The sequence below is a fragment of the Stegodyphus dumicola genome, chromosome 1, assembly GCF_044657685.1.
Source record: "Stegodyphus dumicola isolate Sdum_Otavi_A_Nest chromosome 1, ASM4465768v1".
NCBI classification, from domain to species: Eukaryota; Metazoa; Arthropoda; class Arachnida; order Araneae; family Eresidae; genus Stegodyphus; species Stegodyphus dumicola.
This window is the reverse complement of record NC_140768.1, coordinates 161,505,280-161,520,865: the sequence shown is the minus strand read 5'-3', so window position 1 is coordinate 161,520,865 and position 15,586 is coordinate 161,505,280. Positions and strand designations below refer to the sequence as shown.

General features: G+C 35.2%; 1 protein-coding gene across 1 annotated transcript; it reads right to left on the bottom strand.

Annotated features, from left to right (window-relative positions):
* Nucleotides 1-13,249: 13,249 nt before the first annotated feature.
* On the bottom strand, nucleotides 13,250-13,939 carry LOC118186812 (uncharacterized protein F54H12.2-like). The gene has a single exon (XM_035356965.2). The coding sequence runs from the start codon at nucleotides 13,937-13,939 to the stop codon at nucleotides 13,250-13,252; it is 690 nt and encodes a 229-aa protein (XP_035212856.2).
* Nucleotides 13,940-15,586: the final 1,647 nt, after the last annotated feature.

Genomic DNA, 15,586 nt, shown 5'->3' with positions numbered 1-15,586 from the left:
GACAGTTGCAAAGGTGGGGGGAGACGTAGAATTTAATATAACATAAGAATGCATCTCAATGAAATCAATAAGTGATGCGGAGCGAGAGTCTTCTTTTGAGGACCCCCAGAGCGAGTTTGACGCATTAAAGTCTCCACAGATAAGTACATTAGGAAATTCTGTCTGTGGTATATAATCCAATTCAAAAAGGAGTTCATCAGTATCCCGACTGGGAGGGAAGTAAGTAGAGATATGTAAAATTTTTAGATTTAAAAATTCAATTAGTGCAGAAACCGAATGTTCAGTGGATTTCCAATGAGTTGGAGATAGTGCACTATTGAAAACTATTGCAGCAAGTCCATTAGAAGAAGAAAATTGTCTTAATGAGGCAGTTAAACCTTCAAGAGTTCCATCAGGTTTAAGATATGGTTCCTGGAAGAAAGCAATGGGGATTCCCAATTCAAGAACTTGATGAATCATGTGACTAGTAGCTACTATTGATCTTTGCAGATTACATTGTAGAAATTTGACTTTGTTGAAGGGAATCACTGACAAACTGCTGGAAGGTCATTGGGCTGAGTGTGAGGGGATTTCCTCATTAATTTCTGAAGTTCCAGCTTGTATGTGGGACACTGCGAAGAACTGGCTGGATGATGAATATCGTAGGATGTTTTTAAGACGTCGTTAGAATGCAAACAGTTGATACAAGCCGGTGCTTCCTGACAGTTCTTGGTGGGATGTTCCTTGAGACTGAGCACAGTGGACACAACAAGGCGGTTCCTGACAGTTGCGACTATTATGCCCCAAACCTTGACAATTGAAGCAGCTCTGTAATCTATAATAACGCCGAAAAGGGCAGGAAGAAAATCCAAAATATAAACGGCCGTGATCACCTATTTGATTAAAATATGGGAGATCAACCTGAACCACCCAATTGTTACGTGAGACGGCTCTATGCAATGGTGTTCTAGGGTGGACGGGAGTGGCTCCGTCAAAAGAATGAAAATTTCCAAAAGCTTGAACTATGTCTTCGGCAGTAAAGTCTGCTGGAACACCGAACACAATTAGTGATTCCCTTGGAATCCTTGGCTCACGATAATGTAAGTTATTAAGATCTTTAGCGGATTCCAAAGTAGCCTTTAGCTTTGCAATATCCTCCTTATGAGTGCAACGTATGAGCAATTCTTTGCTTCTGGTTGGCCTTATTTGTTGTATCGGAATATTAAGCTTTTTAGAATTAAGTCTTGAAGCTAAATTGCGTTGAATATCTTGTGGAGTTGTATCCGAGTCTTTAGAGGCTATAAGTAAAACGTGTACTGATGGTTTGACCAGAGGACGTTGTTTCTTCTTCTTGCGTTCAACAAGTGTAAAGGAAGAACTGTCTTTTTCAGGTTCAATAGGAGCTGTTGGGCCAGGAGTAGTGCCAACAACATGAGATGGATCAAATAAGGTGATAGATTTTAATAGAGAATCGTTCAAGGCTAGTGCAGTATCTTTTTGTGCCTTCGCTTCAAGAAGGCGATTGTCTCTATCAATAAGTGCTCTCTGTAAGAGCGTAAATAAATCTGTGAGGAGTTTAGTATCTACTTTGTTTAACTTGTGCTTCGCGCGCTCAGAACCTGCAAATTGCTGGGCTGAGGCTAATCTGGATAAAATATAGTCCGTAGTCAAGTTTTCAGTGTCAATTGATAATCCGGACGCAGAAGGTATGCGTGAAAAAGATGGAGTTCCGATTATTGTGTCAGAGGTAGTAATTGATGATATAGTTATGTGACGAGGCCATGAACAAGTAGTTATGGTTAGTGCATTAACAATTCTTAGCAAATACAAAAAAGGTTGACAAAGGATGAATGTGTATACAATTAGAAAGAAGAAAATTATAATAACATGAAGTTAAAAATTTGTCTTAACAAACGTATAATCATATAATACAAAGTACGGTAAAAGCGCAGAATAGGGTGCATCAACAAAGTTCAGTAGGAGGAGCTGTGTGACGTCCATAAATGGGTGGGACTAAACTTATGACGTCACAATGTAGTCTCGCATTTACACTACGTGTACTTTCTACTATTTTCTCTTAAACATAACAATAATAAATTGTTTATTATTGTAAATTAATATCAAATTCTTTACTTTTAATTTACATTTATAACATTTAAGCTTAGGCGTTACTGATAATAAGTATAATAAATTGTTTATATTTAAAATTACCATGATACAGTGAGCGAATTCTACCAATTATTAAAACGATAAACAACGTCGGAGTCTCTAATACTTGTAGAGCTTCAATATTTTCAAAGATTTTTATTAAATTATTATTATTATTTTTATTATTTTTTTTTATTTATACAAATAAAATATTTTTTTAAAATTTAAATTCATATTGTGGAACATTTCAATTTTATCATTTTTACAAATTACCTTCTTGTTACGTAAGGACATAATTCCTTACATACCAATAATTAGACAAATTTCATTATTTCTAAAAATTTTAAACTTTACATTAATAAAAAAAGAAGAATATTTTTTATTGCATATGAACATCATTACACAGATTCCATATCAGTTTCTAAAATTCCTAAATCACGCCATATTCTGTGTAGGCATGCTAGAATTCTACGCATTAATAAATAAAAAAATCTAATTTCTCAGAATGAAAGAAAATAATATAATAAAACAAATACTACAAACTTGGAACACTAAGCAATGCTTCACATACGCACACACACACATATTATCAATGAACTCATATTATCAAGTGCAATGACGATACCAAACACTACGTATTAAAATATGAGGTAAACGTTACGTCAAGAGTTAAAGTTAACAATTTTGCTACTGTTGAGTAGATCGTCGGGCTATCGATATATGTCGTAAGTCGGAAAAAATTAAAAATACAATTTAAATGAAAAATGACGTCTTAAATATAATTCACAATTAAAACAACAATACAAATTTAAAATACACTAACGATATGTTAAACATTGCACATAAATAAAGTTACATTACTGCTCGGCATCACACACAACCTCGTTTTCTCTTCTACACAACGATCAGTATTCGATCGAAAAACATCAAAGAATTCCACAAACTCGGTGTCCATGTGCTTATCCATCTATTTTCACTTAAAAGAAAAATCAGAGAATTGCTCAAACTCGGCATTGCGCACCATATTGACTTTGACCATGTGCGCATCGATCTATTTTCACTTAAAAAAACATCCCAGAGTTGCATAAACTAGGCATCGTGCACAACCTCGGCATTGCGCACGCCAATGTGCACATCGATCTATTTTCACTTAAAAAACATCCCAGAATTGCACAAACTCGGCATCGCGCACAACCTCGGCATTGCGCACCACATTGGCTTGCCCATGTGCACATCAATTTATTTTCACTTAAAAAAACATCCGAGACTTGCACAAACTCGGCATCGCGCACAACCTCGGCATTGCGTACCACATTGGCTTTGCCCATGTACACATCGATCTATTTTCACTTAAAAAAACATCCCAGAATTGTACAAACTCGGCATCGCGCACAGCATTGGCTTTGCCCATGTGCACATCGACCAATTTTCACTTAAAAAAATATCCCAGAATTGCACAAACTAGGCATCGCACATAACCTCGGCATTGCGCACCACATTGGCTTGCCCATGTGCACATCGATCTATTTTCACTTCAAAAAACATCCCAGAACTGCACAAACTCGGCATCGCGCACAACCTCGGCCTTGCGCACCACATTGGCTTTGCCCATGTGCACATTGATCTATTTTCATTTAAAAAAACATCCCAGAATTGCACAAACTAGGCATCGCGCACAGCATTGGCTTTGCCCATGTGCACATCGATCAATTTTCACTTAAAAACATCTCAGAGTTGCAAAAACTCGGCACTGCGCACCACTCAAAATCGTCTATACGTCTCAAAACCGTCTCTCTACTAGTTTCATATTTGTTCCACAAATTGGGCACTTATACGATATTGCAATCAAACTTTTCTCCATACACCGCTCAATAACGCTCTTTTTGCCTCTTCGCTCCAACTGATTAAAATAATCCAGATTCAGATACTCATCCATTCTGCAGTAAGCACCGATTTTAACACACTCATCAATAATCAAAACATTCTTTAAGCAAAAGAATTCTTTTCTGTATTTTCAGAAGTTACGGTTATAATTTTTAATTCATGCATTCAATATTTTCAGTCGTTTGCTAATGCTCGATTTCAATCGTTTGGTATCTTAATAATACATTTGTGAGAGATAATTCGTTGCGTTAAATGCTGACACTACCACACAACACACAAAAGTAGATTTATAATTGAAAAAATCTCGCGCAGAACATTATAAACCTACCATTTCAACTCAGTTAAAATATAATTTAAGTTTTCTTTAAATACGAAGCTATAGCATACTTATAACTTGTTTTTAAGAAGAGGCGTAACCAATATTACGTCGTAAAAAGGCGTGTCCAAGCATAAGAGAAGTAAACACAGCATCGACTGATGCATCCTATTCTGCGATTTAGCCCAAAGTACAGTTAGGGAAAGAAATGCAGGAATAGAAAGTAATAGAGTGCTGTCTGAAAGCAGCAATAAGCTTAGGAGGTAAATAAAAGTTATAATGTAACAGTTACTCAGTCACGTAAACACACTAATGAAAATACAATATGTAGAAATATTGATAAGTGATGCAGAATAATGATAAAATAAATCACATGAAGTAATTAAAAGTGTAAAATAATAAACTTTATATTGAAATATTACACTTGATAGCTTTTAAATAAAGAGATTTATCTATTGGCAACAATGATTTAAAGTATAAAGTAATAAGAAATCAGTTATTTATGGGGAATAATGGTATAAATTTAAGCAATCGTTATGCTACTTTGAGCTCAAGACTTAAATAAAATTAAAGGAGAAATGACTGTAGCTAATCAGTTAAAGAAAGTTCACTAAAGAAAATGCATAATGTATAAACATTAGCATGCGAGCAAAAGAAATAAAAGCGCATGAAGTCTAATAAGTTAAAAATAAATTAAGTATTAAATTATTGCACTGGAAAGTAAATAGCTGTAACCTATGGCAACAATGATTTAAAATTTAAAGAAATAGGAAAATATGAATTTAATGAAATTCAGGGGAATAATGGTACAATGTTAACTAACCGTCGTTTATAAAAATATCAAATGAAATAAAACAATATTAAATATATATAAATGAAAGATAATAATTCAGAAACATTACAAATTAATCACTATTAACTATTTAAATACGAATTATGAAATAAATTAAGAAATACAGGATGTAAATACAAAACGTAAACAACTTATCGTTTATCTTGCCAAAGTCTGTAAATGTTGATTAATTCACTCCAAGATGTCTAAAAAACAGGTGGGAGCACTTAGAAACAATCCAGAGTAGTAAAATGCAGTCAGATAACTGTCCAAATAAAAGTTAGTTGGAATTTCTTGGTCAAATTGGAGATGTCTAATGAATCTTTGCTGTAGTTCAGTTGATTAGCACATCATTGACAGAAAATGCATAAAAAAGTCGATAAATTCCAAAATAGTTGTCGCATTCGTTTGGGAGTTACATCAAAATGCTCCTCTCATGACGGGCATTCGAAGGACGTCAAAGTCAGTAAAATCGCTGAGGTATTTCCGCAGTTAGAATTTTCTTTGCGAGAGCATTAAAAATCTTCAACCAACAGTTAAAAATCAGACAGCTTCGCTTGATGATGAAGGACTGTGTTGTGCTAAAGCGATTGTTTATACCTTAGCACATTTGAACAAGGAATTGAGCGCCATCAATGCCTTGAAAAATCATCGTCGGCCAACACTGATGAACCGTGCAAGGGAATTTCATTTAGATGCAAATGTGCCCCTAGGTCCTTGCACGTTTGCGGAGATCGCCATGTTTGAACATCACCTAGATGTCCAAATTGCAGTCTTTTCATCGGAAAATTTGAACCGGGTAAATTATTATTTTTGTCTCAATTAAAATATTTCTGTTTTCAAAATTTGTTTTTATGTTTATAAATGACATTTTACATTTTTAGGGCTTTTTTTTAAAAATCGTAACTTGATTTTTCTATTTTGTGGTTCCATACTATATTTATGATAAAAATTTATTTGGGTACATGATTAATTTTTAAAAAGTAGTGTTAACATTAAACAGTTTCTAACGGACTGAAAAATTAAGTGATTTATGATTTTTTGTTTTCATGTTAAAAAATATATCTTGAGAAAATACACAGTGAATGTTTAAATTAGCTTTATGCCTATATGCAGTTCGTTTCCATATTTAAAAGAAATGTAATTTCTAAAAACCGAACGCATGGTGAATTTTTATTTTTAGAGAACTTTATCATTTTAGAATAATTTAAATTCGTTTCTACATTAAAAAATATAATGTTCAAAACTGAATGTATTCTTTTTCTAAATTGCTCGATTTTGGAATTTACTTTTAGAGAAAAGTTTTTCATTTAGAAGTTTAAAACATAACGTGAATCTTTATTTTTTAAATTACTTTAGATTTTTACATTAACTTTGTTTTTATGCATGTTCGCATAAATTGCATACATGTATGCAATTCGTTTAGATGCTAAAATATAACTTATAATATTTTTTTTAATTTTTGGAATACTTTTATACATGCATGCATTTCTTTAGACGCTAAAAATATGTCTTATAAAAATGCATGATGAATTTTTGAATTACTCTAAATTTTAAGATTATATTTTATGCATATTCACACATAAAATGCAAGAATGTATGCATTTCGCTTCGATGTTAAAAAATATACCATAAAAAATTAAATGCATAGTGAGATTTTAGTTTACTTAAAATTATTAGATTAATTTCTTATTTTATGTATGCAATTCGTTAAAACTTTCACTTTTAAAAATTTTTATTTTTAGAATACTTTAACTTTTTAGATTTTATTTACATGTATGCACGAAGGCAATTTGGTTCTATGTTAAAAATATAATTTGCAAAAAGATTAAGTTAACATTTAGGTATATATTTCTGATGATTTAGATGTTAAAACTTTAACTTGTAAAAGTGAATGCATGGCGAATTTTTGAATTTTTTAGATTGCGTTAACTTTTATGCATGTAATTCGTTTCGATGTTATAAATGCAAAGAGAATTTTTAGATGACTAACTTGCGTATGCGGTTCGCTTCGATGTTAAAAATATGACTTACAGGTTTTACTTACAGGTTCGACGGACAGTTCGTGATGGCCTCGCTCCTGGAGCAAGGCACAGCGCCGGAGGTGATCCCTAACGGGTCTATGATCATGAGTGTAAGACACCGTAGTCTGAACATTCGGGTCATAGACTCGTTAAATTTTCTACCGATGGCTTGGCCAAGCTGCCGGGATGCTTCGGTCTCACCGAGTTGAAGAAAAGATACTTCCCGCATCTTTTCAACTCCCGAGAAAACCAGAGTTATGTCGGACCGCTGCCCGAGGCCCGGTACTACAGCCCGGACACCATGAGTACTCCAGCCCGAAAGGCATTTCTATCCTGGCACGAAGAACACAAGGGGGATGTGTTTAACTTCCAAGCAGAAATGCTGGCCTATTGCAGGTATATTTTTTCCCTCCTTTATTCTTATTTAATTAATATTTTGTTTTATTCTTATATTTTATATTTCGTATTTTTAACATTTTTTCTTTTAATAGATCGGACGTGGACATTCTTCGTCGCTGTTGCCTGGAGTTTCGAGCCCAGTTTTGGGATGTGGCGAGTGTGGATCCATTCTAGTAAGTCATTTTCTTAATTCTTTTATACAATAATGATCATGTTTACAGTTATGTTCTTATAGAATAATCATGCTCATGAAATTGTTCTTTTTTCTTTTCAGATACGTGACCATTGCGTCAGCGTGTATGGCAACGTATCGGAGTGGCAACATTCAGCCCAACACGATTGCCATGGTACCCACATACGGCTACGTCAACTCAACGAATTTCAGCCCTGATTCGATCCGGTGGTTGGACATTGTTGCTGCTTCGGAAGGCATTGCCATTCAACATGCGTTGAACGGTTCCGGAGAGCACAGAATCGCCGGAATCTCGGTAGACGGTTTCTGTCAAGCAACGCAAACCGTCTATCAATTTCAGGTAAGAAAATATAACCATTCTTTTTCTATGTGATTCTTTTGAATGATTTTACACTTTTAATGTTAATTTACATGTGGAACCCTATTAATATATTTGTATTATTTTAGGGGTGTTTCTTCCATGGGTGTAGTTCATGCTATGACGGGGATGTCATTCATCCGCTAAAAGGGGTTTCCATGGCAACCTTGAGGGAGAAAACAGAGGACACCACACTAAAGCTTCGAGCTCAGGGTTTCCACGTCATAGAAATGTGGGAGCATGAGTTTCAGAGAGAAAAAGAGGAAAATTCAGATCTCCAAGCTTTCCTGGATCAACACCATCTGAGGGACCGGCTCAATCCTCGCGAGTCATTTTTTCGGAGGACGAACCAATGCCCTCAAATTGTTCCACGAGGGAGACGCTAAATATGTGGATTTCACATCCCTCTAATCCATGGGTTCGTACATTTTTATCATTTTAAAACCTTTTCATGGATGATGTGTTTTCTGATTTTTATGTATGTTTTTATGATGTGTTTTCTGACTTTTTGTTTTATTTCACAGGTGAACAAGTACTGCGTCTACCCCGTGGGACATCCGGAAATCATCACGGAAAGCTTCGGGGATCTAGAAAACTACTTTGGACTCGTTCAATGTCGTGTGATTTCTCCACGGAACCTTTATCTTCCGGTACTTCCACACCGATGCCGGAAAAAACTCATGTTCCCCTTGTGTCGAACCTGCGCCCTTCATCAAATGCAAGCTCCGAGTACCCACACAGACGACGAGCGAGCTCTTGTCGGAACGTAGGTATCGGAGGAAGTCAAGCTGGCGAAAAAGAAAGGATACCGCGTCACACATGCAAGTATTCAAAAATTTTTTAAATCTTTTGTCATAACCCAAATTTATTATTTAAAATCTTTGGTCATAACTGAAATTTATTACTTTTTTCTAGATTTATGAAGTGTACCATTTCCCGACATCCTCTACTTCTCTGTTCAGATCACACATTGATCTGTTTCTTAAGATCCAGCAGGAAAGTAGTGGATGGCCAACAAATTGTGTGACATCGGATGATAAATTGGAGTATATTCGCCAGTATGAAGAAAGAGAGGGTGTCAAGTTAGACGCAGGAAAGATTTCCAAAAACCCTGGGCGTCGCCAAGTTGGCCCTGAATAGCTTTTGGGGCAGGTAAGATGATTTTCCTTTATACCTAATTTTTTGTAAACATTTTTATTTTTAATTCTATGTGATTTATGTTGGATTTTTTTTTCAAATGGGGTATGAACGTCAACAAAGGACAGCTTAGCTATGTGCATACGGTGCCAGAATTTAATAAGAATTTAATAAGATGATGGCTGATCCTACCAAAAATACTAAGTTTCCTTACCGATATTATTAATCTGTAAATTCAATGTATTTTGAGCTGTTAACTCATGACTCTTCTATTTTCAGATCAAAGATGTCTTTCTTCCCACACCTGAGGTGGCTGCCATTTTCTGGGAGTCTGCGAAAGAGTTTGTGCCGCAGGATGCCTCAACCAACATTTTCCTAGCTACGTTCACAACAACTTGGGCTCGTCTGAAGCTGTATAGTGAAATGAAAAAATTGGGTAGGGACGTCCTGTATCACGACACAGACTCCATAATATATGCCTCGAATGGAAGAAATGATTCCCCGTTAGGAAATTTTCTTGGAGAGTTTACGGATGAACTGGATGGAGATGTCATCAAAACCTTAGTCTCTGGTAAGGACCTTTAAAAAGTTCTTTATTTAATGTGTACCAAAAATGTTTAATGCATGTTTTTCTCTATTATCTCTTTTTCTCATGATTTTTTTTCAGGAGGTCCCAAGAACTATGCTTATCAGACGGCAACTGGGAAAACCTGCTGCAAAGTTAGAGGATTTTCCTTGAACTTTCGCAATTCCCAGTTGCTGAATTTTGAAAGTACAAAACGCTTGGTCTGCAGTCTGGACGAAAAAGAAAACATCTTTATCCATAACCCCTCCAAAATCATTCGAGAAGCGAAAAGAAGAAAGGTGATGAATAAACCCGAGACAAAAATGTACAGAATAGTATTAGATAAACGGGTGATTCAAAAAGACTTGAGCACATTGCCGTATGGTTATTAGCATATTGAAGAACTTTTTATGTTAGAACCTTATCTGAAAATAAAATTTTGTATGTAAAAAAAATATTTATATATATGGGCAGAATCATGCATTTGTGTGTGTATAAAAATCTTTTAGAAAAAAAAAATAAATAGAAGTTTGAATGATAAAATTATGCTGTTTTTCTTATTTGAAAGAATTTCCTGAAAGGTAAGTTTTTCCTAGAAAATAATTGTCATGTTTAATTTTCAAAAATTATGTTAACTTAATTAGAAAGAAAAACATAACACAAATAATCAGACATTACTTTTATTCACATTTCATTACAATTTCAGCCACAGTTTCGAAGAGGATTTTCTTTTAGGTCTAGCATACATAGTTTTTACATTCATTAAATGTTTGTTTTTCACAAAGTCTTGAGGAAAGTTATTCACATTCAGTACATTTTTAAACTGTTCAAAGGCAGTAGGTCTTTCAGTTCTATTTCTCAACAGAAAGTTTATCAGTTGAACAATGTTGGACCCAGAAAACACATGACCGTCCAGAATCAATTCTTTATTGTGTGTCCAGGAAATCTGATGTGCTTTTATGAAATCCATTATTTTCTGTGCCGTTCTTTTCTGTTTCACAGGAACAGTCTGCATAATTTCCTTCTCAGAAAATTGTTCAGGCGGTTGTTTTTCAGACGCATTCCCATGAGGAAACGTAACATACTTTTGCAGAACTTGGATGTACAATTTGGATTTTTCTTCATCGTCCATTTTCTTTTTTAAGATGTTTTGAATTTGGGTATCTAAATCACTCAAATGTTCATCTTCAAACTGGTGCGTACGATCCAGGGGTACCAGAGCGAATTTATTACTGTGTTCCATGGAGAAGAGAGGATAAGACATTGACTGCTGCAGGAATCAGGAAAGATAGAAAATCGTCACCTCTTTGAACCAAAAGACGTCTTTTCTTAAAAAGAGGTATTTTTTTGTCCGCTAATTTCCTCAAAAGTTCTTTTAAAAGGGGCGAGTCTATTTTTGACACGTTTGGTGATGGGTACGTTTCCTTTTAGAAGATTTAAAAGACATTCACAAACAGATTTGATGAGATGATTCGGACACGTTTTCAGTACAGCTGCTTTTATTCGACTTTTTCCTAACAGTTTTAGATAATCCACATCCTTCAGATGAAACATTCTGATGACAAATGAGCTCTTTTTCTTGCACCCTTTCTTTTATATAAGTAGTAAATGCAGCCTCTTTGGTTAAAGCGCAGCAATTAAATCCTTTTGCATGAATCGAACATGTTAAAGAACGTTTCTTTTTTAAATTCTCTATCTTAGGACAGTCTAGATTTATCATGTCTCTACATAATAAATTTTCTAAAAATAATTTCTTTTCTAATCCTTTCACGTATATGACAGAGTGAATAGATGACAAATATTGCAAAATAATACGAAGATGAGAATAAGGTAAAACGCCCTCATTCCAATTCATGTGATGACGATTTCTTGTGACCCAAGCAAAACACTTTTGCTGAGATCGTGATAATGTTTTCCAAGGCTGAGGAGGTAAAAATGACCAGCAACTGTGATATTCTTCATGCACGGAGTAAAACGCTAATTCTTTACTAATGTAACAATGAGTATCATCCACTGAAAACCTTCGAAATCGATCACGATGGGAGAAGACATGTTAACCATTCGACGGCTCAAACTGAAATGAACTATCGGAGCTGGTAGACATAGTATTTATCCCCAGGAAAGATGCCTGTGTGAAGGCGGAGCGTTTTGCTTGGTTCAAGTCGTAAATCAATCAGCAAGTAGCTAAATGGAGTTGAAGTAGCATCCTGAAAAATTTCTTGAACGGCCTTTACTTTTCCAGGGAACATTTGCCTAGCTAAATGGATGATTTGGCTTTTATCTCTAGGATTTTTGTATAGGACAAGGTAATGGGAATTTAAATGAATATTTCTCATCTCCTTACCTTGGTGAAAAAGATTTTGCGTCATAAAAACGACTGAAAGGTTTCGATGATGACTTCCTTTTGTAAAAAGTTTGCTTAAGCGAGTATCACTAGCTAATTCAGACATTAAATCGTCTATAATAATTAAAGCATTTTGGAGAGTCTGCAGATTAGATGGTAATCCTTCTTCAAAATTTACGTTTTTCATGGAATTAAAAAGAGGTTGATAACTTCCATAGCAATAAATAATATTGGTCGGCATGGGATGGAATCAATTTCTTCACAAAAACCGTTTTACCCGAACCGGTAGGTCCGCTCAGAAGACAAGTAGAAGGATGTACGAACTTGGGCAGTTTCATTTTTGGAAATGACAGCATGTTAAGAAAACACTGACTTTTATACTTTACAGAAAATCTCTAAGCAACCTTTAAGAATACTGGCAACCAGAAGACATTATGAATTTTGTTTAAATAGGTGTAGAAAGAAGAAATACAAGAAACATTTTTACAAATTAAAACAACTTTATTTTTTAAAAATCATGTTTACACCATATCTTTTTTCGACAAATTGAAATATTTAGAAATCATGATTCTTTCCAGCTAAGGGTGATACAATGAGTTCCATACAGAGTCCTTGACATCTATATATAATATCTATATATAATATAAATCATATAATAATAAAATAAAAAAAAATAATGTCCACATACATTAGAAGTTAAGCTCTGAAGCGAAATCTTGTTCCAGCAAACATGACGATATTTCTTGACAATGGATGTGATATCTTTTCCTTATGCTTCAGGCGGGAGTCCATAAGAGTAAAAAAATTCCAAAGACTGTTTGTCTGCAATGTAGACAGCTAGCCAATGAGTTCCTTTTTCATCATGTTTATCAGTATTGAGCACCAGTGCACAGGGAAAACTTTGAATCACAGGTATTTTGTCACAAGGAAAAACACCCGCATAATATCTCAAAGAAATAGGATCTAGAGATAAGATTTGATGAATCTGTGATGAATTCATCAGTTTCCAAAGTCGTATAGAATATTTCGAGCTTTATAGATTTCTATCAAATTTTCAAATTCAGCGTACACTAATAATGAAACAGTTTGTTGTAAGGGAGTCCAAATTTTATTTCTAATCTTAAGTTGCTGTGTCGAACCAGATTTAAATGAGAGCCATCACAAAGGTCAGGTGACAAGTCGAAGCGAAATAAGGAATATCCTTTTGAAAATTCTGATCTTGAAAGATAAAGTCCTCTGTCGTCTGCATTCATAAATAAATTCTGGTAAGCTCGTATGAAATGATTTTTATCAAAATTAGGCTGAAGAGGATTATGAGGTACCGGTTGACAGTCCACATAAACGCCGATAAAGTTCATATTATAACGCTTGAATTCAAAAGGAGACTTTTTATAGTTTCCGTTAAAGGCATCATTATCGATGCATGCCACCACAATACGATTAGGCATTTGACCTATGAAAATATTGTCTTGAATAAAACTCATATTTCCCGTTAGAATGGAATAGGCTTTGCAGAGCACTCTATTAATGGGATATTTGGCTGTCAATTTTTCTAGGCTTTTGGTATGTCCTAGCACAACACCCGGATTGACTCTCACTTTTCTTACAAACAATGAAGCTTGTTCGAGTAAAACTTTAAATTCACCTTCACCCAATAAACAAAATTCTGGTTTGCTGCGTATGAGTTTAATTTTCATATCCACCATATTCAGCAAAAGACTTTCCTGATGAAACATATCCAAGTGCAATCGGCCAAACATATCGACCGAGGCACTCAGTTTAAACAATTCTGCTCGTTGGTTGAATCCTTCATTCGGCTAAGTGTCTTGAGTATCAAAAACATTCATACGTCCTGCTGTATCTTTGAAAAACAATTCTGATGACAGTTGAGACGTTTTCGTATCAAAACCATGATTCAGTAATTTTTCTATCATGGCTCTGTAAGGATACGTGTTATTACTGGTGGAAACGAGTCTTTCATTTAAGCTAATATCCACTTGAGAAAACATAGAATGTAAAAAGAGATTGACAGGTCCCACTTTACTTTCAGCCGTGATTGGCTTGCCATCATTTTTTAAAATTTTCACTTTGACGTAGAGTTGTGTCTGTGATAAGTCTAGGTAGTCTTTCCGCTTCCAGAAACATTGAACTCGACAGGACTTCCTTCCGATACATTGGTTAATGGATGAAATTCAACCCACTGACCTTTTTCGATAACTGTTTGTGTGGGAGGTAGCGAAAATAAATCTAGTTCGGATTTTGCGCATTCCGGAGAATCTTTTAACAGAAAAGCCATTACGAGCCAAAAATATCACGTCGTTGCACTTTCCTACTTTTAGACGAAATGAAGTGTTTCGGGGTTTTGCGCTTCCTTTCAAACCTTCCGTGACCAATCATCTCGTCTGCTTTCTGAACTGCTTTCCTCGCTAATTTTTTGCCAGCTTCTTTAGATGTGGTTTTGAGGGAGACTTTAAAATTTTCTCCCGACAATACGTCGTTTGCAATTTGTGTTCCAGTCCGCAAAGCTTCTTTTCCAACTGTTTTGGCTCCACTCATCAAAAACGGCATAGCACTTCGAAACAGCTTTGCAAAAAATCCACCAATACCATAACCTTTCCGTAAAATGGTTCTTTGATAGTAAGGTAATCCATTTCCAGTTTGAGCTAAATAATAATCTTCAAATTTTTTCGTGCAGCACGTATAAGGCACCCGCATATTTGATGCTTCTAATCTTGCATACACAATCCAAATGAAATCAATTTGCAGATGAAGGCTTCTTTTATAGAATTTGTCTCAGACAAAACTGCAACACAAGAAATAATTTGTCTCTTTCGAATGGTACTAAATCTCCAGAGTGAAGTCTTATGTCAATATGTATAGTCTGAAAATGTTGGCGGATAACTGGCAAGTAAAAGGGCCGGGGGTAATGAGCGTTTATGATGTCTCCGTCATTTCCTTCTACGGTGACAGTTTTTAACAACGGGGCTTGTACATCTCCCACAATTTGAGGCTCTACGAGATCGCAATACACATACATGACAGGAAAAGATACTTTTGGATCGGCTACAAAAGGACTTTGTTTCAATCCTTTGTAAACACCCTGCTCGAACCCTAGAAGCTCAGCTAATCCTTCGTGAAGAATGACTTTGCAGTTTTCGTCGGTCTTAATGGTCCCTTTTTTCTTGACCGGATGATAACTGAATTCAATCTTATTTTTATGGGAAGGTATTTTCATGGCTTTTAATAAATCTGGTATCGTTTCATAACATCCTGGAGGCACTCTTCGACCTTCCAATTTTCCATCACCCAAATCAAATCCAAATAAATTATTGTCTTTTCGGACGTTATACCATGTATGAGGGTAAATAACGTCCACAAGAAATAACACCCACTGATTATTTAAATCC

Bases quoted from the DNA above. Each gene is read 5' to 3' on its own strand.
- LOC118186812 (XM_035356965.2), bottom strand. From the start codon at position 13,939: ATGTTTGGCCGATTGCACTTGGATATGTTTCATCAGGAAAGTCTTTTG.